The following is a 27,446-nucleotide window of genomic DNA, read 5'->3' on the forward strand; positions in this document are numbered from 1 at the left end:
CTTAAATAGCCTGGGGGGCAGGCTAGTGAATCATAGAGAGGAAGACCCATAAGTCACTCTAACTACTATATCAATGTGGAAAATGTAAGCCCACTAACACCCCCCAAAACCTATTCTGCAGTTATATAGGTGGAATCTGCATCCATAAGTGCTGTTGGAGTTGTAGACAGGTGGGTATAGTGTGTTTTGGGGGGCTCACCATGACCTATAAGGGAGTTGTGGTGAGATGTTTATGTGGCACCTTCTTTGTGAAGTTCACAGCAGTGCCCTGTAAGGTGCCCCACTACTCTGTTGCTATGTCTGGGTGGCCAGTCCATCACAATGCTAGCCCCTCCCATGTCCAAAAGGTCTTGTTCTGGGCGTTTGGGACTTCCGTAGTGACGGAAAAAAATTATTTTGGATGTACTTTTCGAGTGAACATTTTGCCGCTGCTGACTTTGGGCAACTAGAGCCTTATGTCCAAATCGGACTTAGACATTTCTTTTGATTATGTCCCTCCACACGTCCAAAATATTTTTGGATTATGCCCCTCCACGCGTCCAAATAAGTTTTGTTTTCAAAACTTGTCTTTCTGGATGTTCAGGCGGTTGATTGTCCAGACTGCCAATACATCTTTCTTTTTTTTTTTTTTTTTTTTCAATTTTTATTAAAGTTTTATAATAAAGACAAAATAATATAATCACCACAAATACAGCATTGTAGAATCCTACAGCCACTCAATATAGCATACAAAGTAAACATTTCACTATTACACTCCATTCCCACAACCCATCATATGATAAAATAAAAGGAAAAACAAGAAAAGCATCAACAAGATACTCACTATGTGGAAGTCCCATTGTTGTTTCTTCAAAGAGACTCCCAAACAACCACCCTACCCCTACCCCCTAACCCCCCCTCCCACTCAACAGAAAGATAGGATCAAATACAATGAAAAATGTGGTCCCAAGTCCACTTCTGATGTTCATAATAACCATAATGCTTAGCAGCTAAACATTCCATCTGGGCAAGTTTTCGCAATTTTATCAACCATTCGTCCTCTGGTGGAGCAACTAACTTCTTCCAATACTGTGCTATCAAACATTTGGCTGCTGCCAACCCCATTCGGACTAATTTTGTCTGCCAAGGAGCATCTTTAACATTATGCAACCCAAGCAGGCACACCTGGGGTACGAGCTGTATCGGATCCTGGATACACTGTCAAAGAGCGAGTAACAAGCACCCAGAATTTCTGAATCACCCCACACTCCCACCAAATATGCAAAAAGGAGCCAGGACCCCTACCACATCTCCAGCAAGAATCAGGAACCAAAGGATACATAAGATGTACCTGTTCAGGTGTATAATACCAGCGTGTTAAGATTTTATATGCATTTTCTTGGACTAAAATACAATGAGATGCTCTCTGGACCTCAGCACAAATGCGGGACCAATCATCTGCAGAAAACTGGTCCCGTTCCCACTGCAGCTTGAAAGGAAGGGAAATCACCTCCCTACCTCGCAAATATTTATAGAGAATGGAAATCGGTCTCGGCACTCTACTCCAGTGGTTCCCAACCCTGTCCTGGAGGAACACCAGGCCAATTGGGTTTTCAGGCTAGCCCTAATGAATATGCATGAAGCAAATTTGCATGCCTATCACTTCCATCATATGCAAATCTCTCTCATGCATATTCATTAGGGCTAGCCTGAAAACCCGATTGGCCTGGTGTTCCTCCAGGACAGGGTTGGGAATCACTGCTCTACTCAATAACACCCATAAATTTTCCAAATGTTCAGATCCCTGAGGATTTCCCTTATCCCAACCAACTGAAATCATAAAATGCCTCAACTGCATATAGGCAAAAAATTCACCCCCAATCCTGGCTTTTTAGCCACTAACCCCGCAAAAGTAGGCAAAAAGCCCCCAATAAGTACATCCCTAAATATAGTAACACCCTGAGATTCCCATCTCCGAAAAGCACCCCTTTCCTTTTTTTTTTTTTTTTTTAAAGTTCAATAATTTTTATTAAGTATTTTAAAGGATACAAGAATCATTTAAAGTACATAGAAACAAAATAAAGCTTTCTGTATATAAAATATATAAATCTATGTTTAACTGTATAGGAGCAAAGGCTCCAATTATTAAAAATGTATGTAAGGGATATATAAGATAAAGATGAGAGAGAGCAGGAAAGAAAAAGGAAAGAAAAATGAAAGAGAGAAGAGAGGAGAAGAAAAGGATAACAGGAGTGTCTAAGAAGATGAGCGTACATAGGAATCTAAGAATGACCATGGAGATTTGTTGTATTTCAAGTTCATGCAGGTTCGGAATGTAACTCTCTTCTCATATGCGTAGGATTCAAATCTATGATACATACTCAGAGAGTTCCACCAAAAGGTATAATCTAATAGCGAGGGTGATTTCCAATTTTTTAGAATGTGCATGAGGGCAGTCACCAACATGGTATCAATGAGTTTGGGTGGACAATTTGATTGTGTGAAACATGGGTGTTGAGAGCGAAGGATTACAATGTCTATAGAGATTTCTTCTGAGCAGTTAGTAATAGATTGTATGGTGTTCCAGACGTAGGTCCAAAAAGAGCGGACTAGAGTACAATGAAATAACATATGATCAAGAGTTCCTTCCTCTTTCAAACAGTTCCAGCAAACAGAGTCTTGCTTTAAGTTAGCTTTCCACATGCGAAGTGGGGTCCATATTGCCTGCCACATAAGGAAGTACATTGATTGTGATACTCTAGAAGATAAGAGCGGGCGATTTGTTGATGACCAGAAAAGCTCCCAATCAATGTCAGAAAGCGGAGTGGTAAGTATAGCGTCCCAGTGCTTCATAGAGTGAGGTGAAAAAGTGAAGGAGTGATCTCTTAAAATATTGTAGAAGGATGATATCGCCTTGCCTTTTAATAGAGACAGAGAAGACCAGTTGTAAATAGTATTTTTGGAAGTCATATAGTCAAATCGTATATGTAAAGACGGCAACACTCCAGTGAGAGAACGCCATTGTGAATAAGTAGAAGGAGGCAGCGAGTATGTAGAGCACAGTATATCGAATGGAATTAACGAGTTGAGGGTAGACAATTGATGGACAAACCATATACCTGCCCGCTGCCACCTTTTCCATGATAGAGATTTGTCGTGATTTTGAATTTTGGGATTGTTCCAAAGGGACATGAGTGGGCTAACCTTAACTGAGATTTCAGTCAATGTATCTATAAGATAAAGAGCATGCTGCGTTGCACCCAATAAAGAGTATCTCTTTAAGTGCCTTGGTATTGACACCGTTAGTAAGCATGAGATGTGTAAAGGCGTACATAAAAAACATTCCATTTCAAACCAGGCAGGAAGAACTTGAGTGGGAAGATTTTGAGTGGAGGAGTTAGTGAGCCAGTAAGCTCCATATTTGGCTAATGAAGCAATATAATAGTGATAGAAATCAGGAAAGTTGAGACCACCGTTGATCTTAGAGGCTTTCAATTTGGCGAGAGCAATTCGAGGTTTTTTCTTGTTCCAAATGAATTCAGATATTTTCATATTTAGCCAATGAAATAATGATTTCCGGCATAACAGAGGGAGCATAGAAAGGATATAATTAATTTGAGGGGCCAGAGTCATTTTGATGGATGCAATTCTACCCCACCAGGATAGAAAGAGTGGAGTCCATCGAGATGTAGTGTTTAGAACTAGATTTTTGACTTTAGATATATTAAGATCTTGAGCATGAACCGAATCTTTATGTATTAAAATCCCCAAGTATTTCACAGCTTCATGTGACCATGAGAAAGGAAAATGAGCCAAATCTGATGGAAGTATATTATCATTTAAAGGGAAGATCTCTGATTTCTCCCAATTAACAGAGCCCCCCTTTCCATTCCTGCAAAAAACCGCGGTTCCCCCACAAGCGGAGCAAGAGTAGAAACCCCTCTATCACCCCTCTCCTTTTGACACAGAGATCCCCAAACCCGTACCAGATGACAAAAAAATGGATTCCTTTGTCCCTGCAAGTGCTCAGAAACCGACAAAGAGGTCCACAGCCAAGTATTCAGGGCACAATGAGGAACATAACTTTGCTCTATCTGAACTCCAGGCTTAAATATCGCTATCCTCCAATCAAGTATAAAGCGAAGCTGTGCCGCTTCATAGTACCAATACAAATTTGGCAGTGCCCTACCCCCGTCTTCCCGAGCAGACCAAAGCACCTGTTGACTCAACCGGGGGTGCTTCCCTTGCCAAATAAAAAAGCGAATTTCCTTATGCAATAGTCGTTTAGGTACCGCAATGGGGAGTGTTTGAAATAAAAATAATAAACGGGGTAAGATATTCATTTTGATAACCGCGATACGTCCCCACCAAGATAACCATAGCCCCTTCCAAGTCTGCATATCCATCCGCACTAATCGTACTATCCTAGAATAATTAAGGTCATAAAGACGCGATAAATCAGTTGGGATCAAAATACCTAGATAACGAATATGATCCCCTGCTCGCCGCACTGGGAAGTTATCAACCAACCACTGTGCCTCCCCCTCCTCCAAAGAAATGTTCAAAAACTCGGACTTGTCCATGTTGATCGTAAAGCCAGACAAACCTCTAAATTTCCCAAACACCTCTAGGAGCTCAGGGAAGGAGACCTCCGGGTCCTTCACATATAACAGAATATCATCCGCAAATAGCGCTAGTTTATGTTCTCTCCCCCCCAAATGAATTCCCCTAACCATCCCCAATTCCCGAACATAACAAGCCAAGGGTTCTAAATACAAAGCAAAAAGTAAAGGAGATAGTGGACAACCCTGTCTAGTCCCTCTGGAGATATTAAAGAAATCTGTATAAATCCCATTAATATTAATACAAGCTCTGGGCCCTAAATAAAAATTCAGTATCCACCTCTCAAACATTCCCCCTATTCCCATCCTTTCCATGACTGCCCACAAAAATTCCCAACTCACTTGATCAAAGGCCTTTTCAGCATCAATAGAGAGTAATACCATTTTACTATGATGTTGCTGAGCCTCCCAAATCAAATGTAATGTTCGACAAATATTATCTCCCACTTGATGCCTCTGGATAAAACCAGCCTGATCAACATGGACAAGTCCCGGTAACACCCTTCCCAATCTCAAAGCCAACACTTTTGCCAAAATTTTGGCATCTACATTTAATAAGGAGATGGGACGATATGCTCCACACTGCTCTGGGTCCTTTCCTGGTTTTAGCAAAACCGTGATCCCTGCCTCTCGCATAGAATAAGGCAGAGAACCCCCATCTCGCACCCCATTACCAACCCTTACCAACAAGGAAATAATCTGTTCCCTAAAAGTCTTATAGAACACATTCGGCAGCCCATCCAACCCTGGAGATTTACCCCCTTTTAGACCCCTTATGACCCCTGCCACTTCCCCTTCCGTAAGTGGAAGGTCCAACCCCTCTTGTTCCAAAACAGATAGCTTAGGCAACGGAACTATATTCAAAAAATCTGTTATCTCAGAGCCAGTATGCAATGCTTCCCCACTATACAATGCTGCAAAAAAAGTTACAAATTGTTTTTGAATATCTTTATCGGTCCTATATCTGTCCCCATCTTTCAGTACATCTTTCTTTATACTACATTTTTGACCACAATTTCATCCAAGTCCCAAACATCCAGAACAAGACAATTTGGATGTGGGAGGGACCAGCATTGTGATGGACTGGCCATCCAGACATGGCAACAGAGCAGTGGGGCACCTTACAGGGCACTGCTGTGAACTCACAAAAAGGGTGCCAGATAAACCTCTCACCAGAAATTCCTTTAGGTTAGGGTGAGCCTCCCAAAACCCACTATACTGTCTACAACCCCAATAGCCCTCTTGGCTTCAGGTGTCACCTATATAGCAGTAGAGTAGGGTTTTGGTGGGCTTACACTTTCCACCATGAATGTAGAGGTTAGAGTGGCTTATGGGACTTGCTACTCCTCTCTATGGTTCACTAGCCCACCCCCATGCTATTTAAAACATTTTTCTGTTGTGCACATAAATTCTTCACCCCATAAACTGTACTGTTGCTTCGGGATTTTGCAACCAGCATTTCTTAGTATTAAATTTTAGCTGCCAAATTTCAGACCATTCTTCAAGCTTTGCTAGGTCTTTCTTCATGTTATTCACACACCATCCTGGCTGTCTATTCTATTGCAGATTTTGGAATAATCTGTAAAGAGGCAAATCTTACCTGATATCTAAAGGCAATCTTACCACATCTAAAGGCTTCAGTTCATGCCCCAATACCTGAGTTAATTGCAATGTTGTTTCTGTTGTAGAAGTTCCAGACAATGCCATCTCTCCAAACAGCTGAGTGCACTCTTGTGTAGTTGGCTCAGCACTTTGCAATGCTGCAGGTTGCTGCTTCCATGCTGGAGATGCCATTACTGGTGGAGATGGAGCAATCTACAAATCTGAGCTCAGAGTGGCATCAAATTCTCTGAGGGGTACTGCTTCAAGCAACCTAGTAGAGCAAGTTCACAGTGAGATTTCCCCTAACGCTTTTTCTCCATTACTGGAGACATTCATGGAGTGCTTCGAACCACTTCCTTTCCATTAGATGCCATTTTTGTTATCTGCCTTCATTTTCCTATGTTTCTATGACATCTATGTCCCTGCTTCTATCCACCCATCATGTTCATCATTGCACCTCTGTTCCCAGTCCTAAGCTTATTTCATGCCCAGCATCCCTTCTCTGTGTTCTGTCCCTCCCCTCTCCCCTTCCGCCTGCACCCTTATCCCAGGTCCAGTATATCTCCCCCTCTCTCACCTATATCCTCCTTACAATTTGGCATATTTCACTCTCTCTTCCCTCCCTAGCCCACATATCTCCTCCATCTTCCCCCAAAAGGATCCTGTGCCTCTCTCTTCCTCTATCCCCCACCAAAAAAAAAGTCTAGTGTCTCTCCATCCTCCTCCTTCCCCATTGGTCCAGCATCTCTCCCTCAGCTCTCCCATAGGGGCTTAGCTAAGGTGCCAAAATTTCAGAGCTCAGCTTCTTTTGAAGATTGGGCCCTAAGGGGAATTGATATACAAAGCAATTTAACTGGCCACCCGATTGGTTAAATCACTTGTGTGAGGCAATGCACTGATATGCAGTGGCACTTATCTGGTTAGTGCTGCTGAATTTCACCATAGACCACAAAAGTGAAAGTTGATTATTTTGTGGGTGGAGTTGGCACATTCGCAGTTATCTGATGATATTTAGCACCTAACCGCCTAAGTTAGGCAGCCATATCACACCACATAAAAGTCAGTTCTGTCTTTATAAAGTATTGCTTAGGTGGTTAAGTGCTAAATATTGCACTTAACCACAGAAGAGACAGCTGGCCACAAAGCCAGATATTCAAAGCCAATGCTTATAAATGATCTAGCATTGAACATCTGGGGTAATGCCACAGGCTGAATATCAACCCCTATATGGTTATACTTTTCATTTTTGCTGTATTCATACTTACCATGTTGCAACCTGCTTAGAATTACAGTATTTTCTATGAGGAATGCAATATACAAATTAAGAAATATGTAAGAAATTATAATTTTCTACAGTATATGAAGTTTTTAGGTATATCCCTGATCTTGTTTGCTGTTGTTCAAATGTACTTTCCTAATGAAGATGAAGAGTTTTGGTATATTTAGGTTTTTAAAAGATATGGATTTTCAGATTGAAAAAAATGGTGCATCTTAACATTGAACACACTTAAAAACGATTTGCCTTTTGGTGACTGGGAAATCATACTATATCCAAATGAAAAGCATAATTCATAATACCAAAAATAAAAATAGAAAATTATGCTTGACACTATGCAGACCACCACACTGAACAATGTATATCCAAATACAGACTGAAAAGGAGTTTTAGTCTAATTTTCTTTACCAATAAAGCACACTATATGTGAAGAAAAAAAGCCTCGGTTGATACTGGGTAGCCCTGGGCCAATAATCTTTTCTCCAGTATATTAGAATGGTCCATATTGTTTTCTTTGTAACTGCAAATACGCCTTTAGTATAAAAACTGCAGTGTCTCTTAGTAAAGATTTTATAGACCTGAGGCATTCCCAGAAGTGGTGGTCCACATATTTTCAGACTTTTTCTAGAAGTTCCAGCCAAGACTATTGGACATCCAGGCGGGTTCTGCATATTCTTATGAATTTTCAGTAATAGGTAAAACACAAGTATTTTGTAATGTTGGTTTATAAGAAATTTATATTCTGCATCAATTATGACTGGGAAATCACCCACACCTATATCAAATTCTTGATCGGTTGCAAATCTCAGGGTGAGGAAAACCACAAAAGTTCCCCAGGTATTATTACAATATCATCGGTGAATAATGCCTAGACAAAAAGGAGTTGGCAGTCAGCCAGCCAAGATGCCTGGTTGTGAAATTGCACTGATGCGCTCTGTTACAATAATTAAATTCACAAGAAGGCAGGAGTGCCCAAGGATAGGCTGATGTTTTCTTAGTCATTGGTCTAAAACTGCAGCATGATATTTGCCTTCCTGCTGGAAACAAACACCCAAAAACTCTTCTCTCCACCCCTGCGAATCAACTGAAGTTGACTCTAGAAGCAGGAAACCTTAGATAGGTGGGGTTCAGAGTTCAGAATTAGCCATTGTAGAGATGACCAGCCATAAGCAACATTTTTGCTTATATGACTAGACCTTTTATCTTTATTAGTCCTAAAATTGCCTTTATCGATAAACCCTGGAAACCTACTAGTCTGATTTTGAGGTGTGGCACACTCCAAAGAGTAGCCCAATGTCCATAAAGGATGTAGAAACCAAGCTATCTGTCACACTACCATACCTGTCATTGGTACCAGGCTATGGATGCTCTGTGCACTGGGAATCGTAACCGATTTTAGAGTTTTATGGCAGCCTATACGAGGATCTGATGTTCTCTCTCTACCAGAGGGCCCAGGAGGCTTCTGTTAGTGGACAGACATCATATTTTGAGTAGATAAACTGATTAAAATAAATCTCTTTTGCTTTATGTTTTAAATTAAGTGCATGAATATTTTGTGAGAGGGAGGCTTCTGCATATTCTTTTCCTCTTTCTAGTCTGATCTAATTCTGCTTGTTTCTGTGCTTGTACATGCTCTGTATCCTTCACTAAATGCTGAAATGAAGGACTGCCCACAATGCAACGGATGACAGTGTAGATATCTACTAATGCACAATCATAAAATAAAAGTGGATTTATTCAATACTACCATTAGTTCATTAAAAATTTGATTGAGGGTTTTTGAGTATCCCCCCTTCTTAATGCCACAATGGCACTGTCTTTCTGCCATCTTGCCTATGCCCTTTCCATTTATTGGCTTCCCGGCATTTGTGCGTTGACACAACACATGTATGTACAGGTCTGAGCCTATGCACATCAGAATGGTATATACATACCCTGCAGAGCTGGCAGTGCCCCTGGGTGGCCACAATGTGAACAGCACAGACAACAGACTATTCAAGCTATTGTTAAGTGATTTCATTCTGCATTGACACAAATACATTACTGCTAAAAGGTGTCCCAGTGAACTGCTTATGCTGGGAAAAGAACTGGATTTTTTTTTTTGTAAATCATTCTTTCTGATTAAAGTATGCTTAATGGGATCCAGTACCAGGGCAAGTACAATTCTTTTCTCCAAACTGACAGCTAATTCCAGTCTCCATGTTTGAATTTGGTCTCAGTAGCTTTTCTTCTCTGGATCTCTATCTTGCTTTGCCACTATAACTTGTTGTGGATGAGTGATGTGACCAGTGGGGCACATCCTTCAGTTACCTTACAGCAGGGCCAGCTTAACCATTAGGAAGAAGTGGTCACCTAGGGCAGTAGTTTCAAAGGGAGGGGGGACAGGAAAGATCTGTGGCAGTCAAAGCAAGACAGATTCTGACAGACATACAAACTCAACTCATCAGTGTATACTTTTACCTGTAAAAAGGACAGGCAATTTTCACACACACACATATATCCTAGATGGCTCAGTGCAATAGGGAAAAATGCTTAAGTACCTGAATGTAAACCACTTAGGCTATAAGTGGTATATAAATACTTAAAATAAATACATACATACCAGATTTGGAAGCGATATATAAATTTTTTAAAATAAATAACACAGCTAGGCGTTGAACCCTAGGGTTAAAAAAAATATATGCATTATTGCATATTATACCATAAACCTGATATAACACAGGTTCACTTATAACAGTCAAGTATCTTGGATTTCGATAGCTGCATTATTTTGCATCTAGAGTATACATATGAAACAAAATTTAGTAGCTAAAAACATGGAAGCTGATATTCAGAAGGACCTTCTTTTTTTTCCCAAACATCATTTTTAAACCAATAAGTTATTGTAAAATGCAAAAAATTACAAAAATTAGATAGCTCTAAGTCTAATAGATGCTGGCATTGCCATCTTGAAGCAGGGACATTAGATCATTTGCTATTCTATTGTCCAATGATACTTAGCTTTTGGAAGTCCATTTGGGGACAAGTAAATAATTTACTAGAAAATCCGGTGGCACTATCATATGATACTGTACTATTTGGTACATCAATGAGCCAAATATCTTCTAAAAATAACAAACTTTTCCTTATTATGACAGGGGTTGCCATACAACAAATTGCGACAAATTGGGAAAACTGGGATAGGTTGAGCTATAATTTTTGGTGGAGTTCGTTGTGCCACATCTTTAAAATGGAACAAGTAATTGCCATACAGCTGGGGCATTTTAAGAAGTTTAAGTATGTTTGGGAGCCATTAACAAAATATTGTACAGAATGAATATTGTTTGTTTTTCCCCCCTTTATTTATACACATCCAGGGTGAGGGGGGAAGAATATGTTATGTTTCTTGTCTGAAATTCAATTCATGGTACAAGGGGGGGAATATTTGATATTAGTTTTTGATGGAATATTAAGTGTTGTTAAAGTGTAAAGTGATTATATCTTAAGTTGCACTTATTGAAAGTTGTAAAAATGAATAAAGAATATTAAAAAAAACCAAAAACACCCCAATAAGTTATTTAGAATTAAGGGCTTTTTGGAAGGACCTCACGGTACCCTGTCCAGCTAAAAATTAATGATATTAAAAAAAATGCAACAGAGGTAAAGAGTGGAACATAAATTTAACAAGGCAGTGGCAGTTTTCAACCATTATCCAGTAAAGTTTTAGTTAAGGACCACCTATTTTATGGTCCTACTTAGACTGCAGTGCTAAAAACCTGAACAGAGGTTAGGAGTCAGTCTGCTTATTGTAACCCTCCACCTTCTCCTAAGAGAAAATTCCTACTGTTACTACTTTTTGTAGTGAGGCTTACCAAGAGTCAGTGTAGGAACTTCTCTCCTGGAGGAAGAAGAGAGCAACATAAAATAAAGTACAGTCAATGCCACCTAAGTGCACATCGGTTAAGCGCACGCTTCGGTTATCCGCAGCCTACCACCATGGTCCCGTTTTTTTAACATTAAAGTCAATGGAGACGTAAACTCCAGATACACTGCCCCCTCCCCATTCACGGTTTCTGCACTCGTGATTTCACATAATGGCAATTTTTTTCTGGGGAGGGGGAAAATTTAAAAAAAACATTTTTTACCTCCCTGCCGCCTTCCCGGCCTTACCTGGTGGTCTAGCGGGCTTTTGGGGCAGGAGCGATCTTCCTACGCTCCTGCCCCGTGCAGATCGCCATGAGGAAATGGCGTTCTCGAGAGACTACAGGAACTCACAGTAGCCATTTCCTCATGGCGATCTGCACGGGGCAGGAGCGTAGGAAGATCGCTCCTGCCCCGAAAGCCCTCTAGACCACCAGTTAAGGCCGGGAAGGCGGCAGGGAGGTGGGGGTGGGTTAGAGCTGGATAATCGCGGTTTTTCATCATTCGCGGTCCGACTCTGCCCGTATCCCCCGCGAATAACGAGGGAGAGCATTTGGGAAGCTCTTCAGACTTTGAATGCTTCAATTTCCAGATCTTCAAATGAAGTTTCCACATTAGTAAGTACTGTTACTGCTCTGGGGGGAGAAACTAGTTGGGACTAGAGATGAATTCTCCATACAGATGAAGAATGTCACAGATAAAGCTGAAAAATTACAAGACCTAACAACTGAAATTGTAAAAGAAAAAGTAAATCTTAATCGTAAGATTGAATACCTCGAAAACTATAACCGCAGACTGAATTTGAGATTATTAAATTTTCCTAAGTCTCTGAGTGCGTCTCCTATTGAGTTGCTTAGGAAATACTTGATTGAAGTTTTGGGCTTTTCTTCTAAAAATATACCTCCTATAAATCGTATTTACTATATACCGACGAAAAAAGAAATGGGAGCCGCTCCAGAGACTTTGCAAATGAATTCAAATCAATCACCATTAAACATCACGGATATATTGGAATCAATTATTACAGAAAACTCTGAAAGAGCAACCTTATTGGTGTCTTTTGTATTCGAACAGTATTTTTAGGTTGTTTTTTTGTAATTCTCAAAAGCTGTATTCTGGAAATATCCAAATTTTTTTTCCACATGTGACTAAAACTCAAGATCGTAGGAAATTATTTCTTGCATTGAAATCAGATGTAATTTCTTTGGGAGGTTCGTTCCTATTATCCTATCCTTGTAAGTGCTTGGTAAAATATTTAAGTGTAAAATATGTTTTCTTCATCCCAGAACAGCTCAAAGCATTTGTAGCTACGAAGAGACTGGTAACTTGAAGTGTTTATTGTCACAGAACAGATATTATAAGAATGTGTGCCTTTTTGATTAATTATATTTTGAATTGATAGTCTCTTTGATATTTTTCTGGAATTCCCCCCTTTAAACATAGAAACATAGAAGATGACGGCAGAAAAGGGCTACAGCCCATCAAGTCTGCCCACTCTGCTTACCCACCCCCTGTCTATTCCCTAATGACCCAATTTCCTTATCTTGACCCTTTGCTCACTTGTTGTGGTCTAAGGAAGACAATTTCTTTTTCATGTGCAATTTTTTCCTTGTAATATTTGTTTTCTGTATTTCTGTAACAAAAGTTGTTCTTGTACAAAATTTCAAAATTGTATAAATAAAATAAATATATATAAAAAAAAATCAACAAAGTGACAATTTAAAAGATAAATTTCATAAGAGCAAAATATAAAACTCTTTTCACTAACAGACCAACCTCCCAGCTCAACTGACTCACTTGATAAAGTTCCTCCCGAGAGGCTCCTGAGAAAATTAAAGTTTCATGGGATAGGTGGCAAAGTTCAGTTGTGGATTGGGACTTGGTTATCGGATAGAAAACAGAGGGTAGGGTTAAATGTTCATTTTTCTCAATGGAGGAGAGTAAACAGTGGAGTGCCGCAGGGATCTGTACTGGGACCAGTACTATTTACTCATTTATAAATGATCTGGAAATTGGAACAACGAATGAGGTGATTAAATATGCAGATGACTCTAAACTGTTCAAAGTTGTTAAAACGCATGCAGATTATGAAAAATTACAGACTGAGCTTAGAAAATTGGAAGACTGGGCACCCAAATGGACAATTTAAAGTGGACAAATGCAAAGTGATGCACATTGGGAAGAATAATATGATCCACCTTGGGGGTTAGCGCCCAAGAAAAGGATCTGGGTGTCATCTTACACAATACGATGAAATCTTCTGCCCAATGTGTGGCGGCGGCCAAAAAAGCAAATAGGATGCTAGGAATTATTAAAAAAGAGATGGTTAACAAGACTAAGGATGTTATAATGCCCTTGTATCGCTCCAAGGTGCAACCTCATCTGGAGTATTGCGTTCAGTTCTGGTCTCCTTAAATCAAGAAAGATATAGTGGTGATAGAAAAGGTTCAAAGCGACCAAGATGGTAAAGGGGATGGAACTCCTCTCGTATGAGGAAAGACTATAATGGTTAGGGCTCTTCAGCTTGGAAAAGAGACGGCTAAGGGGAGATATGATTGAAATCTACAAAATCCTGAGTGGAGTAGAATGGGTACAAGTGGATTGATTTTTCACTCCATCCAAAATTACAAAGACTAGGGGGACACTCAATTAAGTTACAGGGAAATACTTTTAAATCCAATTGGAGGAAATTTTTTTTCACTCAGAGAATAGTTAAGCTCTGGAATGCATTGCCAGAGGATGTGATAACAACGGAAAATGTAGCTGATTTTAAGAAAGGTTTGGACAAGTTCCTGGAGGAAAAGTCCATAGTCTGTTATTGAGAAAGACACTGCTTGCCCTGTATTGATAGCATGGAATATTGCTACACCTTTGGTTTTGGCCAGGTACTAGTGACCTGGATTGGCCACCATGAGAACGGGCTACTAGGCTTGATGGACCATTGGTCTGACCCAGTAAGGCTATTCTTATGTTCTTAACTTTCCTGGAGAGAAAGCTGTGTTGTCCAGAATTCTAAAGGTGACACAAACAGCTCTGAATTCGTAAAGCTACAATGACAGGCTAATCTCCCCTTAGATGGCTCTAAACATTTTTCTTTCCTTTTTTGGGGAAGGGGTTACATGCACTATCAATTTCATGATGTTTAGGTTTACCATATGGCTCCAGAAAAAAGAGGACAAATTGAGACATCCGGGTTGTACTTCCACTGAAAGCAATGGAAGTAAGGAGGATAGATTGAGATACCCAGGATTTACTTCCATTGCTTTCAGTGGAAGTAAAACCCGGATGTCTCAATCTGTCCTCTTTTTTTCTGGAGTCATATGGTAACCCTAATGATGATCGATTATAAATTATTACAGGATCGATCAGGGAGGAGAGTGGTAGGGAGATCATTTTAATTGGACTGATATTAAAATGTTATAGAGGGGGCATAGAGTTAATTGTGAGGGGCATAAGGCAGAATAGAATCTGATGTGGGATACATGGCGTTTGGAAAATTATCATCCCGAATAATTTTCAAAACGTCATGTATCCTACACCAGATTCTATATGGAAGCTCAGCAGCCCCTCTCATCCGATTATTCTCTAAAGTTTGGTCGACATCAAAAAGAATCCTTAACAGAATCCAACTAAACCTGCCATCCACAAAATACCTCCATTACAAGCAAATTTTCCACTCTATGCTAACTTAATCATGCAATTCGACATGAGCTCAGCCTTCGACTTGGTGGATCACAAAAAACTGCTACAATGTTTAGACGCAATCGGCATCGGAGGTGAGGTGCTTAACTGGTTCCGAGGATTCCTTACGACCCGCACCTATCAAGTGTGCTTCAACCACAACCTCTCTAAAACATGGAGAAACCCATCAGGCGTTCCACAGGGGTCCCCACTATCCCCACTACTCTTCAACGTCTATATATCTTCACTAGGTACGCAACTGACCAAGCGAGGTATAAAAGTATTCAGTTATGCAGATGACTTCACAATCATTATCCCGTTTAATGCGTCACCCTCCGAAATCACCCCCATAGCAACAGAAGCACTAAACCTAATGGGACAATGGACCACAGAATTCAAACTGAAGCTCAATGCAGATAAAACTAAATTCTTTATAGCCTCGCCACATGCACATAATACGACAAAATCATTACTCATTAACAATCTTAATTACCCCATTCAACCAACGATGAAGATTCTCGGGGTAATACTAGACCAAGGGCTAACCATGAAAGACCATGTGGACTCCCTAATCAAAAAAGGATTTTTCACTCTCTGGAAACTTACGTCCATTAGAGCATACTTCCATGCTCCAGCATTCAGAATTCTAGTACAATCCCTTATACTAAGCCACCTTGATTATTGTAACATTACCCATCTGGCAATCTCCCAGAAGCAAATGCAAAGACTGCAACTGATACAAAACGCAGCAGTCAGGCTGATCTTCGGGCTGAAGAAGTCCGATCACATAACCCCTTCCTACCAACTCCTGCACTGGCTGCCAATGGAGGCACGCACGAAGTTCAAGCTGGGATGTCTCTGCTTCAAGGTATTATATGGTCTAGCCCCTAAATACATAACAGACCTCTTCTCATTCCCATCCAACAGACATGAGAGAAGTACACACCTGAAGTTCGTCTCCCCACCGGCTAGAGGATGCAAATATAAGAGATACCACCAACAACTTCTATCGTATCAAGCAGCCTTATGGGGCAAAGACTTAGAAAAACTAATTACTCACACAAATGACTATGGAGAATTTAGAAAACACCTAAAAACGTACCTGTTCTCGAAACACCTAGGTAATGAACCAGGACAATAGCCCCCTTCGCAATATCATTCCCAAAACTGAATTTGTAAACTGTTAACCCCCAATCACAAACTATGAATACCCCATTCAATTTATGGAATTTTTCTAATTTTTTGTAAGCCGCATGGCACTTCAAGGCCCTGCAGCATATGAACTGTTGTTATTATCATTAATGTTCCCATTATCAGATGTACACTGCTATACTCTGTAATTCGCTGTATGTACAGTTTCTCTTTATTGTAAACCGCCTAGAAGTCGCAAGATTGTTGGCGGTATATAAGAATAAAGTTATTATTATTATTATTATCTGGGTGTAAAAACCTGGAATGACCTACCAGAAGCAATCAGGAAAGAAACAAACTACACCACATTCAGAAAAAACCTGAAGACTCACCTCTTTGACAATTAACTGTTTCAGTTTCTGTATAGCAACCCCTACTTCTAGTCCCTCCTTTTGCTTCTCCATGCCCCCGTCCCCTACTACTTTCCCCTTCCTCTTTGATCTGTCACCTTGAGCTTGAATGGGTTTATGAGACTCACAAATGAAAGATTAGATTAGATTAGAATAGCTGCGATACCTGACGTTCTTTCACCTGTTTTGCACAACAGCCTTATTTTCCTGCATTATATAAACACAAGTTGCTTTAAATGGTAGACACTGCAGCACTCCTCTTGCATATGAAGCAGAAAATGGTTTATATAGGTGATGTATCCAAATATTACCCTCTGTTTGGGCAAACACTTGAAAAGAATAAGAGAATGATATGGTGATGGAGGTGATTAGTGTTGCTCTGGTGCCCTCTACAGGTCACTGATGTCCTCCAATTACGGGCAGCATCTCAAGAAAAACAACCCAGCTCATAAGGGACATACAACTGACAAGGACAGAATTCATGAGATATCAAGTTTCAGTTTTTATTGTCTCTTGATATACTGCATTTTGCAAAGCATCTACTGCGGTTTACAAATATTATCTATCATAGCAATAGTAGAAGAAAGGGAGTTGAAAGAGAGGCTAGATAAAGAGCGGAACTACAGTAAGAGGACACGATAAGCTATATAGCCATACAGAGCAGCCTCCAGAGCGGATCTAAGAAGTTATTTAGTTGGAGGCAAGTTCAATCAAAGGCATCTTTAAATAGAAATGTTTTAAGCAGTGACTTAAAACAGTCTAATGAGGGTTCGAGTGAAAAAAATACTACCGCAAGTGGACTCAACGTGATCTGCCTGAGAAAGGGAATGATAAGGAGATACAAAAATATAAGGAGATACAAAAATATAAGGAGATACAAAAAAAGAAATCTAAGTGACCCACTTGAGAGCAGGAGATTTTAGACCAGTCTGAGTTTTAGGAATACTCTCTCCCCCCTTCCCCTGAGCCTAATTAAGACTAACTGATACCATAAGCAGACCAAAAATTATGCCCCTTGACCCTTCCATTACTTAACATGAAAAGACATTAAAGACTCAATAAGTGCTGAGAAATGTCATTATTATATGAAACAAATATAATGATTAGAAAAACACTGACATTCATGTTAAATAATAGGCAAGGCATTAGATAAAGCGTGAGAGAGGCTGAAGTCATAGAGGGAGGAAAAGAGAAAGATGCTGGGACAGTGGCGCTGGTAGAGCAGAGAAAAGAAAGAGAGAGAGAGAGAGAGAAATGAGGAGAGAAGAGTGGGAAGGATGCTTAATCCACAAATGGAGAAAAAAGAGAGATGCTTGCCCTGGGATGAGGGGTATGAGAGGAGAAAGGGAACAGGAGGGGGTTACACTAAGAAGTCCTTTTATGAAGGTGCGCTAAGAATTTTAGCGCACGCACCGGATTAGCGCGTTCTATAGCACGTGCTAGCCGAAAATCTACCGCCTGCTCAAAAGGAGGCGTAGCGGCTAGCGCACACAGCAATTTAGTGCGTGCTATTCTGCACATTAAGGCCCTAATGCACAACCACATATGTCCTCTTACCGTTACTCCAGCTCTGAAATAATTTGTTTGTAAATTAATACGCTTCAGGTACTTAAACATCTGTATCATATCTCCTCTATCTCTTCCAATGTTCCCTCTAAGGACCAAGTTCATGTGAGCATAAATTTATTTTGCGATCAAAGGACTGAGTTGATGTGAGCAAACATGGTCCACCATTGAATCAGTGGCAGTCAACAAAATGGCGATCATCACCGGCTAAATATCGGGGCCCTAGTTGCTGAACCCAGCAGCATATTGAGGGAAGGAGGCACCTGGTGCAATGGCATCCAGTCTCACAGTGCAGTGCATCCACCACACTCTTCCAACCAAAGCCGCCCCTGCATTCCTTACCCACATGTGTTCTCCCCCCCCCCCCCAGCTTACCTCTTCAGATGACTGCCAGCAGCATCTCTAACCTGTTGATCCCGCTGATCTCAGCATTTCCTCTGATGCCGGCGAAGAGGTGCCAGTGCCTGGTGGTCTGCCTCCTCTCGCTATGCCACTGGCGGAACCTAAGGCCCATTATTGCCAGATTTTGGTGAGTAGCTCCAAGTTAGTTGGGAGGGGATGTAAAAAAGGGGAAAGCAATTCTGGGTGGATGTAAATGAAGGCTCATAGCTCTTGCCTTCCAAGCAGGTCAACTAAATAATTGGCTGGGCAATATCATCTCGCGCTCCTCATCCTACCTAAATTTCAGAAAATTATTAAAAACAAACCTGTTTAACCGATTTGTATCCTAAGACCTCTTATGCCCGACCTCTTGGTTCCCAAGATCTCTTATGCCTTCCTCTGTTATCCTACTCACCTTTATATATTGTACCTGTATCCTACTTAGCTATATAAATTGTATCTATATTCACTGATTGTACCTATTCGCTGATTGTCCAACCCTTCTTTGTTGTAAACCGCCTCGAACTACTACAGCTTTGGCGGTATATAAGGATAAAATTATTATTAAATTATTATTATTATTAAATCAATGAAGGCTCACTCTTTGATGGAAGCCCACAGCAGCAGGAAGAAACCAATGGACAAAAATACCTCCCAAATTCATATGTTGAACAGTAACATTTGCATCAATTAACAAATGTCATTTCATGATGAAATTATTAAAATTGTCCCTTGAAAGCAGCCGTATGGAAGATTATCACATATTAGTTCACTCAGAGTGATACCCAATTGGATTATTCTAGGGGTGATGCACGAGACAATGTAGAGCCTATTTCAGGAAAGCTGCTTAAAGAATAGCAACAATAATGAACCAAACGAATTGGCATAACATTATTCTAACCCACCAGACTTTGTCTTTTAGACTTGCATTTCAGATTTATGGTAGCTGTTAATTCATGACTGGGGTGACTTCGCTTTGAAGGCAGGCTAAGACAAGCTAGGGTTCTTCAGACTGGAGAAGAAATGGCTCAGGGAAATATCATAGAGATCTATAAAATACTGAATGGAGTAGAAGGGGTAGATGTGAATTGCTTGCTTACTCTTTCCCAAAATACTAGGACTAGAGGGCATGTGATGAAGCTACTAAGTGGTAAATTTAAAACAAAGTGAATACAATATTTCATCACTCAACGTTTAATTAAACTCTATAATTCGTTGCTGGGGAATGTGGTGAAAGCAGTTAGCTTAGTAGGGTTTAAAAAAGTTTGGATAATTTCATAATAGGAAATTCCCTGTCATTATTAAGATGGAGAAATGCACTGCTTATTCCTAGGATAAGCAGCATAAAATCAGTTTTTACTCTTTGGGATCGTGCAGGTACTTATGACCTGGGTTGGCCACCGCTGGAAACAAGGATACTGGGCTTGATGGACCTTCAGTCTGTCCCAGTATGGCAATTCTTTATGTTCTTGTGTTACATATTTTGCAGAAATAGTTATTACTAGTAATTAAGGCCACCTTTTATCAAGCCATGTTAGGCTTTTTTATCGCCAGCCGCTGTGATAAAAATCCAATGCTTATAGGTGTTCTATGAGCACCGGAGCTTTTACTGTAGCGGCCGGCAATAAAAAAAACCCTAACGGACTTTATAAAAGGGGGGCCTAAATTGGTTGTATATTTATTTTGTATTTTACATTATCTTCATTGGAAAGGGCATGTATGGATTAAACTTGATGCACTTCCTATCCTATAAATTTATTCTATCCTTTCAATGTACTACAGTTTTATCTTTTTACCTTGGTCATTTAGAACATGCAGTGCAAAAGAATAGAGTGGAAGATAGTTGATTGTTAGAAGAGGAGGCTGAGAACCAGAGAAAACAGCATTCAGATCTTGCTTCTCCCACTACTCTTCATGAACTTAGGCAAGCCACTTCATGTACAATGTAGATTGTAAGCCCACTTGGGCAGAGAAATAACTTGTGTGCCTGATGGTAACTCACCTCAAGCTTGGATATGAAAAAAGCAGAATTAAACCTAAATCACAAGATGGGGGTCGGGGGAGAAGCATAAATGTATGCCTCTGTTCAGGCATGTTTCGTCCACCACGTACAATCATGATTTCTGACTGCCACAAAAGGAAATCTGGCCTGTTCCATTTCCAGCTCAGCCACGCAGCCCCTATAATATGTTTTCAATTTAGCAGCTCACAGTAAACCTTCCAGTAAAACTAATTAACTTTATAAGGCACTTGCCTTATTTGTGGTCTAACTCTATAGCCTGGCAGGCTAATCTGTTCATTAGACCAACCTGAAATACATTCCACCTTCAGGGGGACAGCGGCTAAATTTAGGGTATCAGTACCCTAGTTATAGATTTGTGAGATCCAGAGCTGCAATGTTGGCTTAGATGAAAAGGGTGCTTCTCTATATTCCACAGGCGGCCATTCTCCCTGGTAACTCCGATATATTCTTGGCAACGTGGATAGGAATAACTGGGGAGCCTGGACAGAGCAGCTGGTCTATTTCTGCTGTCAACTGTTACTATGAGAAGTCTGTGCTCCTTAAAAACAAATTTTATGGGGAAACAAAACCTATTACATTGTTCAGACAGCTGAATAAAACTCAATAGACTATGTAATTAATGCATCTAAAGCAATATTGAAATCAAGCACTTAGGATTCCAATTAGAATTAGATTGGGGCATTTTGAATGTTTTCTGATATATAGATTTTTACTCTGTCTTTTGCATACAATAATAGGTAAGACCAAGTGGGTTATGAGGGGAATCTTGATTAGAGATGTTATTGCAAAAGTAAACAAAATAACACAGATATGGAGACACTTTGGAGAGTCCCATTCTAAAAGTATGTTTTTTAATTGACACAGTTTTGTTGGAGAACACTTTGAGAGGCTCAAGTTTACATATACTCATTGAAATTTTTTTCTCCAGTTGTCGATCAGAGCTATTACACCCTGAGACAGCAGAAATGTGAAACGCTGGCCACTGTGAATTAAAGCATTAAATTAAATTAATTAAAGCACCTTGGCTTTTATGAATTAAATCATTAAAGATAGATGAAAAAAATCAACTTAACTCTATTTTGCACCACACAGAGCCAGTTTTGAAATTTTAGGGGTGGTTTTTTATGCCAATGAGGTTTGGCCTGAACACCTTAATCCCATCTGTGGTTGGTGGGAGGGTTTGTTGTCGGATGCTTTTTCCTCCCCTCCTCTATTAGTTCTGGCCTATGTATAAGCACTGTTCTTTTACCTGGCACAGTCCTTGGGAAAGAATGATTGATTGCAAAAGTAACCAGTGAGGGCCCCCCCAAAAAAAATTCAGTACATTTTCATTTTTCCCCAAATGTTTCCTGAATTTCTGCTTTTGCACTATAATCAACATAACGTGCATTAATTCATAGGTTAGTGTGTGTTAAATCAATTTAGTATTCAGTAAATTTTTAAAGGCACACTAACAAATTGAATACAGATCTCTAGTCACCAAGCCAGCAAGTGTCAAAGCTATGGTATTCAAACTCATTACTCATGATGGCTGATGTTTTATATGAACCAATATTTTGACTTTTTCTGATGGTTTTTGTCTTGTTTTGCTGTTATTAATTTTAATTATGTATGGTTGTAATCTACCTTGTTTAAATGTGGAATATAAATAAACTATAAACTATTAAAATATACTGTACTATATTTATATGATTTATCAAGAGCAAGATATAAAAAAGACTGTCCAGAATCTGTTCCTTTAAAAAGCAGCTCATTCTTAGCAAGAATTCAGTAGAATACACATTATGGTCCATCCTAACCATCTACAGGTGTGGGTCATGAAAAGCTGGCTGGCATCCTGGTCCCAAACATTCAAGCCTCATTTTCATGTCCATATATAGCACACTGCTGTAGCTCATATCACCACAAGCCTTTTCCTGTACCATATCAGCGCACTTGAAGCAGTTGATTAAGTCAATATAACTTGGAAGTCACGGAGCAAAGAGATACATTCCCAGCCCCACAGGTCTCATTTTCACAAAGTTACTTTGGAAGAGAGGAGCACTTTAATATACTGTAAATTTAGCAGCATTAGTGTTGTTGCTATGCCAACCGCATGACTATTCAACTTCACAGTACCTAAAAGTTCTCCCAGAACATTTCCTGGGTCACTTAAAGAGACTCCCTATGTGGTGCTTGCACTACAAAAATGGGATTCAGATGGCAAAGCCAAGATGAGCAATTCTACCCTGAACTAAAAAGGGAAGGCTTGAAAATCATAGTGGATAACCCTTTATGGTTTTCATTCCAGCGTCACAAAAACACAGAATCCTGTCTTTTGCTGGCTGTTGCTGCTTCTGAAAATATTTCTGCAGGCACTTCAGATGTATGAAAAAGTCTAGGGATGTTTCTCATTTCAAGTTCAGCCACACACAGAGTAGTAGAAAAAATTCTTTTTTTTTTTAAAGGATAAAGCGGTTTTACAAAGAAACAATAATATTCATCTTTTAAAGAACACTGAACAGTTTATATAGTACACACCTGAAGGGCAATTCTGTAAACTAGGAGCTAGCATTTATGCCAGGGGTGTTCAATGTCAGTCATCAAGGGCCACAACCCAGTCAAGTTTTCAGGATTTCCACGATGAATATGCATGAGATCTATCTGCATTCAATGGAGGGAGTGTATGCAAATAGATCTCCTGCATATTTATTGGGGAGATTCTGAAACCCGACTGGGTTGCACACATACGTTTAGAATGCAAGCATATAGGCACATACGTATGCACTCTGGCAGCATACTGCATATACGTGTGTAAGCATTATCCTGCAAATATACATGTGCACAGGAGCAGAGCATTTAGGGCCTGCACTTTCATGTTAGGTGTGCTGATTCTGTGTTACAAATATTTTAGTATTCCATAATGGAACTTAAATGTAGGTGCCTGTGTTTCATTATAGAATAGGAGCTTAACACCCACCCTTAGGATACCTAAATGGAAGTACCCAGTTACAGAACTGTCCCCTTAGTGACCATTTACAAATTATCAACAGTTTAAATGCATCATAAAATTGTTTTTTTTAATTCCTCTTTTTTAAATAAGCTATCAAGGAAGACATGGAAAGGCAACCTATGTATGGATTGCTCCTTGGTCTTATCTACCAGTATTCTTAAACCTTAAAAAAAAACACACACAAAAAAACAACCCCCAAAAACGCACTGTAGTGGCAACACATACCTAAAAGTGCACAGAATTTGACACAAGGCAGCAGTGGTCACACAGAAACCGTGGTCAATGACGACAGAAGTTGCCAGATTTCACCCTGAAACACTGAGAACTGCAGAGGGGCCAGGAATAAATTCCAGTGCTGTAAGCTTAAGTAGAACTGAGGAAGCCACAGAAAGGTATGGGATATGTGTGAAACCATTTATTAAATATAAGCAAAGCAAACCTATAATCATGGCATCTGTAGTTAGGCTGATCAAACTCTTTGGCTTCATGGTCAACAAGACTGGCAAAATCCCTTGATGTAACCACAGCATTGTGAAGAGAGAGCTGTGCATTCTGTAAAAGGGAGCACGGTGTTAATTGTTCACAGTAATGTACAGATCTGCAGTATCCTTGGCTATTGGCTTAAACAGGATTCTAAAACTGCAGTCTTCCTAGAAGATACTTTAACAAGCAGTTACATTTTATTATGATACCTAAGGTCTTTAAAAGATAGTAAAAAAAAAAATTTAAAAAATACAGAGTTATCATGGAATGTAAATTAGTTGTTTTCTAGTATCCCTTCTCTCCCTCCTTTGCCTCCATCAAAGATGGAAAAAGACATTGCTTTGTTTATCCAGAAAAGACTTAGAACTTGTTCCAAGCCATATAAGGCAGGCTCGGTACCAATGCTATCTATAGTTGGCTGCTTGGGCCATGTTGCACTTATTGCTTGTTGGCTGTAAAGACAGAAGCTGTCTTCTTCAGAATAGACGGACAGAACTTATACTAAGATGAGTCATGAAGTACTTGACAGAAACACTAAAGGGACATGCATTGATCTAGCAAAACAAATGAGCTTTATGCACCTCATATCTTTTAAAAGGCAGTTACAAAGGATAAGCACCTCCAGTGTTCCACCTACAGACCCTAAAACCAAGAGGGATTTTTGCCTTAGGCACAAACTCTGGGGGGCTGTAGCCAAGGTATGTGATGATCACTCCATAATGTTCATTTCTGGCTATGCAAGACCCTTTCAGTGGTAATTTTCTTTTAAAAAATAAATGTATGAGGTTGGGGCCTGAGGTGGCTTTTACTTTCCACTCCAGCTGCACTGAGGACAAGGAACAAGTTCCAAAAGGTTTCAGGTCAACAACCTGGCATGTCCTGGTAGAAGAATCACCATTACAGTGGAGATTCTTGTGGCATGTGCCAAGAGTTATCTGTCTCCCCCAACCCAGCACTCCAAGAGTACCAAAGTGAGATTTCCAGAGTCGAAGGTTTCTTGCTGATTTTTCTCTCCCATTCAAAGATAAAATCTATTCATTTTCCTATTTATGTCTTGCTTCTGTCTGATTTCATTTATAGGAATTTGATACCAAAGCTTTTAAATGGGAAACCCCCCCCCCCCCATAGGTGAGGAGCAGCCTAGTGGTAGACCTGCTGGCTCAGCACCCTGAGGTTGTGGGGATTGAATCCCAGCACTGCTCCTTGTGACTGGGCATCATCCATTACTCCAGGTACAAAACAAGTACCTGTATATATGGAAACTAATTTGACTGTGTAACCACAAAAAGGCAGTATACAAGACCCATTCCACCCCCCCCCCCCCCCAATGCACTATCACACCAAACTACAAAGGCTTTATTCCAGCTTTGGTGTACATTTTTAGCATTCTTCCTTCCCTACTACCTCTACACCAATGCAGCACCGTGACAGTTCCCTACAATGCCAAATGCCTTCATTAAGAAGCAAATGGGAACTTTAGTTGCATGTATGAATCACAACTGGCCAGGGGAAGAGGGCTGGAGATATTAGAAATCATAAAACTGTATCTTCAGTCGTCAGCCCATGAATACATTTTGCAGAGGAGGAAGAGGGATTGGAGAAGAGTTGGATCAGGGAAAATAATCACCCTCCCCCCTGCTCACCTTAGAAAATAAACTTTTCCCTACCAGCCATGCTGCACACTGAGCACAGGTCACAAATGTTCACATAAGAGCAGACGTTTCCAAATGACTGGGAAGTCTCAGCAAAAATAATCCTCTAACCTGAGTAAGGATGACTGAGGGAGGGAGGGAAGGAGAAGAGCTGACCTCTCTATGGCAGGAGTGATCAAGCATCCCACAACACCCACACTGCAGGTTCCTATGAACATTCCAGAGCTCATGTATTCTGAAGAGCTCATGGGTATACATTAAATCCACTATGCCTTAACCTGCCTTGCTAGTGCATTCACAACAACAACAAAAGATTTCACACTGTATTAGCTTCAAGTTGCAACTATGGGCCCCTCCAGATCTGCAATTCTGTACAAGTTATGGCTTAGTCTTTAATGAGTCATAGAGTATATGGCCAACATCTTATATGAGTCTGATTTATGACAATGCACAGAAAGGAAAGGTGTAGGTTATAGATGGAAGGGGGGGTGTCAAAGGTATGGGGAAGCCATATCTAGGTATGTACCACAATTACTGCAATGCCCTGTACCATCACCCCGGTGTGGTGGCAATAATGATCCCACGCCAAACACTTTGCAGATGGACAGAATCCCCCCTTTGCACTGATTTCCTTCTGCACAGCATGCCCGGGGACAGAGATGGCCATGGCATTCCATACACCTTTATTCATCTATGCTGCATAATTCTGCTTCAGGTGTTTTACAAAACATCAACGATTGCCATTCTTCCCCTTCGCATAACGCACACCCTTCTCCTTGCAAGCAGTACTACGTAATAGGCAAGGAGCCTGCCTCTGGCAAACACACAAAAGACCCAACAGTAATTCTGCTTGAAATCACAGGCTAAATTATTTTGAAAATCTTCTATTAAAAAGTCCCACTGAAGTGAACAGTTTGTGCTATGCTCAACATTATCTGTCCTTTTCAGAGTTTAGCACATCATAGAAATATCACGTGTTCCCATCCCCCTTTCTTTTTCTGCAATTCATTATTTTTTCCCCCCCCTTTTCTATGAATAGGAGGCAGGTTTCTAACATCACAGGCAGGGGACCGCCTGTTTTTTCTGCCCTTCGCTTGTGCTTCTTCTCTTCCTTCACATCTTGTATCGGTGCTTCTGCAGTTCGCTGAGCTCAGTCCATCTCCATTGGCATTAGCCGACGTCGTTCTCGCTTTGCCTCTTGCACAGGATTCTTTTTTCGGCAAAGGAGCGAGCTGCAGTAACCGATGAAGCAGGACAAAAGGCCCACAGCTGCAGCAAGGCCAATACCAACCAACAGCGGGTATTTGAAGGCATTCCATACTACAAGAAAGAGAAAAACAAAGGAAGCGGAGACTAGATATTAGCATTGTATCAACAAATATTTCTGTTCCTCCTTTAAGAGGTAAAGGACAACCCCCCTCAAAACCCAAAATAGATAATTGGACAGTTATTCAAAGCGAGTTAAGGGTTTGCTTGCAGGTATTGAATGCATAGCTCACTTACATGTTTATTTTGTGTCTATTTTTAGCACTTCTACATAAAAAATTTGGCCATTTAACTGACTGATCGTTTCTGCCAACATGCACAAAATGGTTCATCGTGTGATTTTCTGCATGATCACTCTCTCTGATTCAGGTAAGCAAATGAGGGCATTCGTATTAAAACCAGCCATCCGACTGATGCCCTAACTTTGCATGCAAGGATCAGAAAACTGTACCCTGAAAAGCTGACAGGTCTGCCTGTTTTTT

General features: G+C 40.3%; 1 protein-coding gene and 1 long non-coding RNA gene across 3 annotated transcripts in view; one reads left to right on the forward strand and one right to left on the reverse strand.

The window, feature by feature from the left end:
* LOC117359887 overlaps positions 1-22,234 on the forward strand; it is a 45,147-nt gene extending 22,913 nt beyond the window's left edge. For both annotated transcript variants that reach the window (XR_004539319.1, XR_004539318.1), the window contains exon 3: positions 20,358-22,234. This is a non-coding gene — a long non-coding RNA (uncharacterized LOC117359887). The remainder of the gene's footprint in view (positions 1-20,357) is intronic.
* Positions 22,235-22,988: 754 nt separating this feature from the next.
* The window catches only part of PTGFRN (prostaglandin F2 receptor inhibitor), a 268,645-nt gene continuing 264,187 nt past the window's right edge, over positions 22,989-27,446 (reverse strand). Inside the window, exon 9 of the mRNA XM_033943308.1 lies at positions 22,989-27,018. Within this exon, the coding sequence (XP_033799199.1) occupies positions 26,849-27,018 (170 nt within the window). The 3' untranslated portion in view covers positions 22,989-26,848. The remainder of the gene's footprint in view (positions 27,019-27,446) is intronic.

The sequence above is a fragment of the Geotrypetes seraphini genome, chromosome 4 (assembly GCF_902459505.1).
Source record: "Geotrypetes seraphini chromosome 4, aGeoSer1.1, whole genome shotgun sequence".
In the NCBI taxonomy this organism is placed as follows: domain Eukaryota; kingdom Metazoa; phylum Chordata; class Amphibia; order Gymnophiona; family Dermophiidae; genus Geotrypetes; species Geotrypetes seraphini.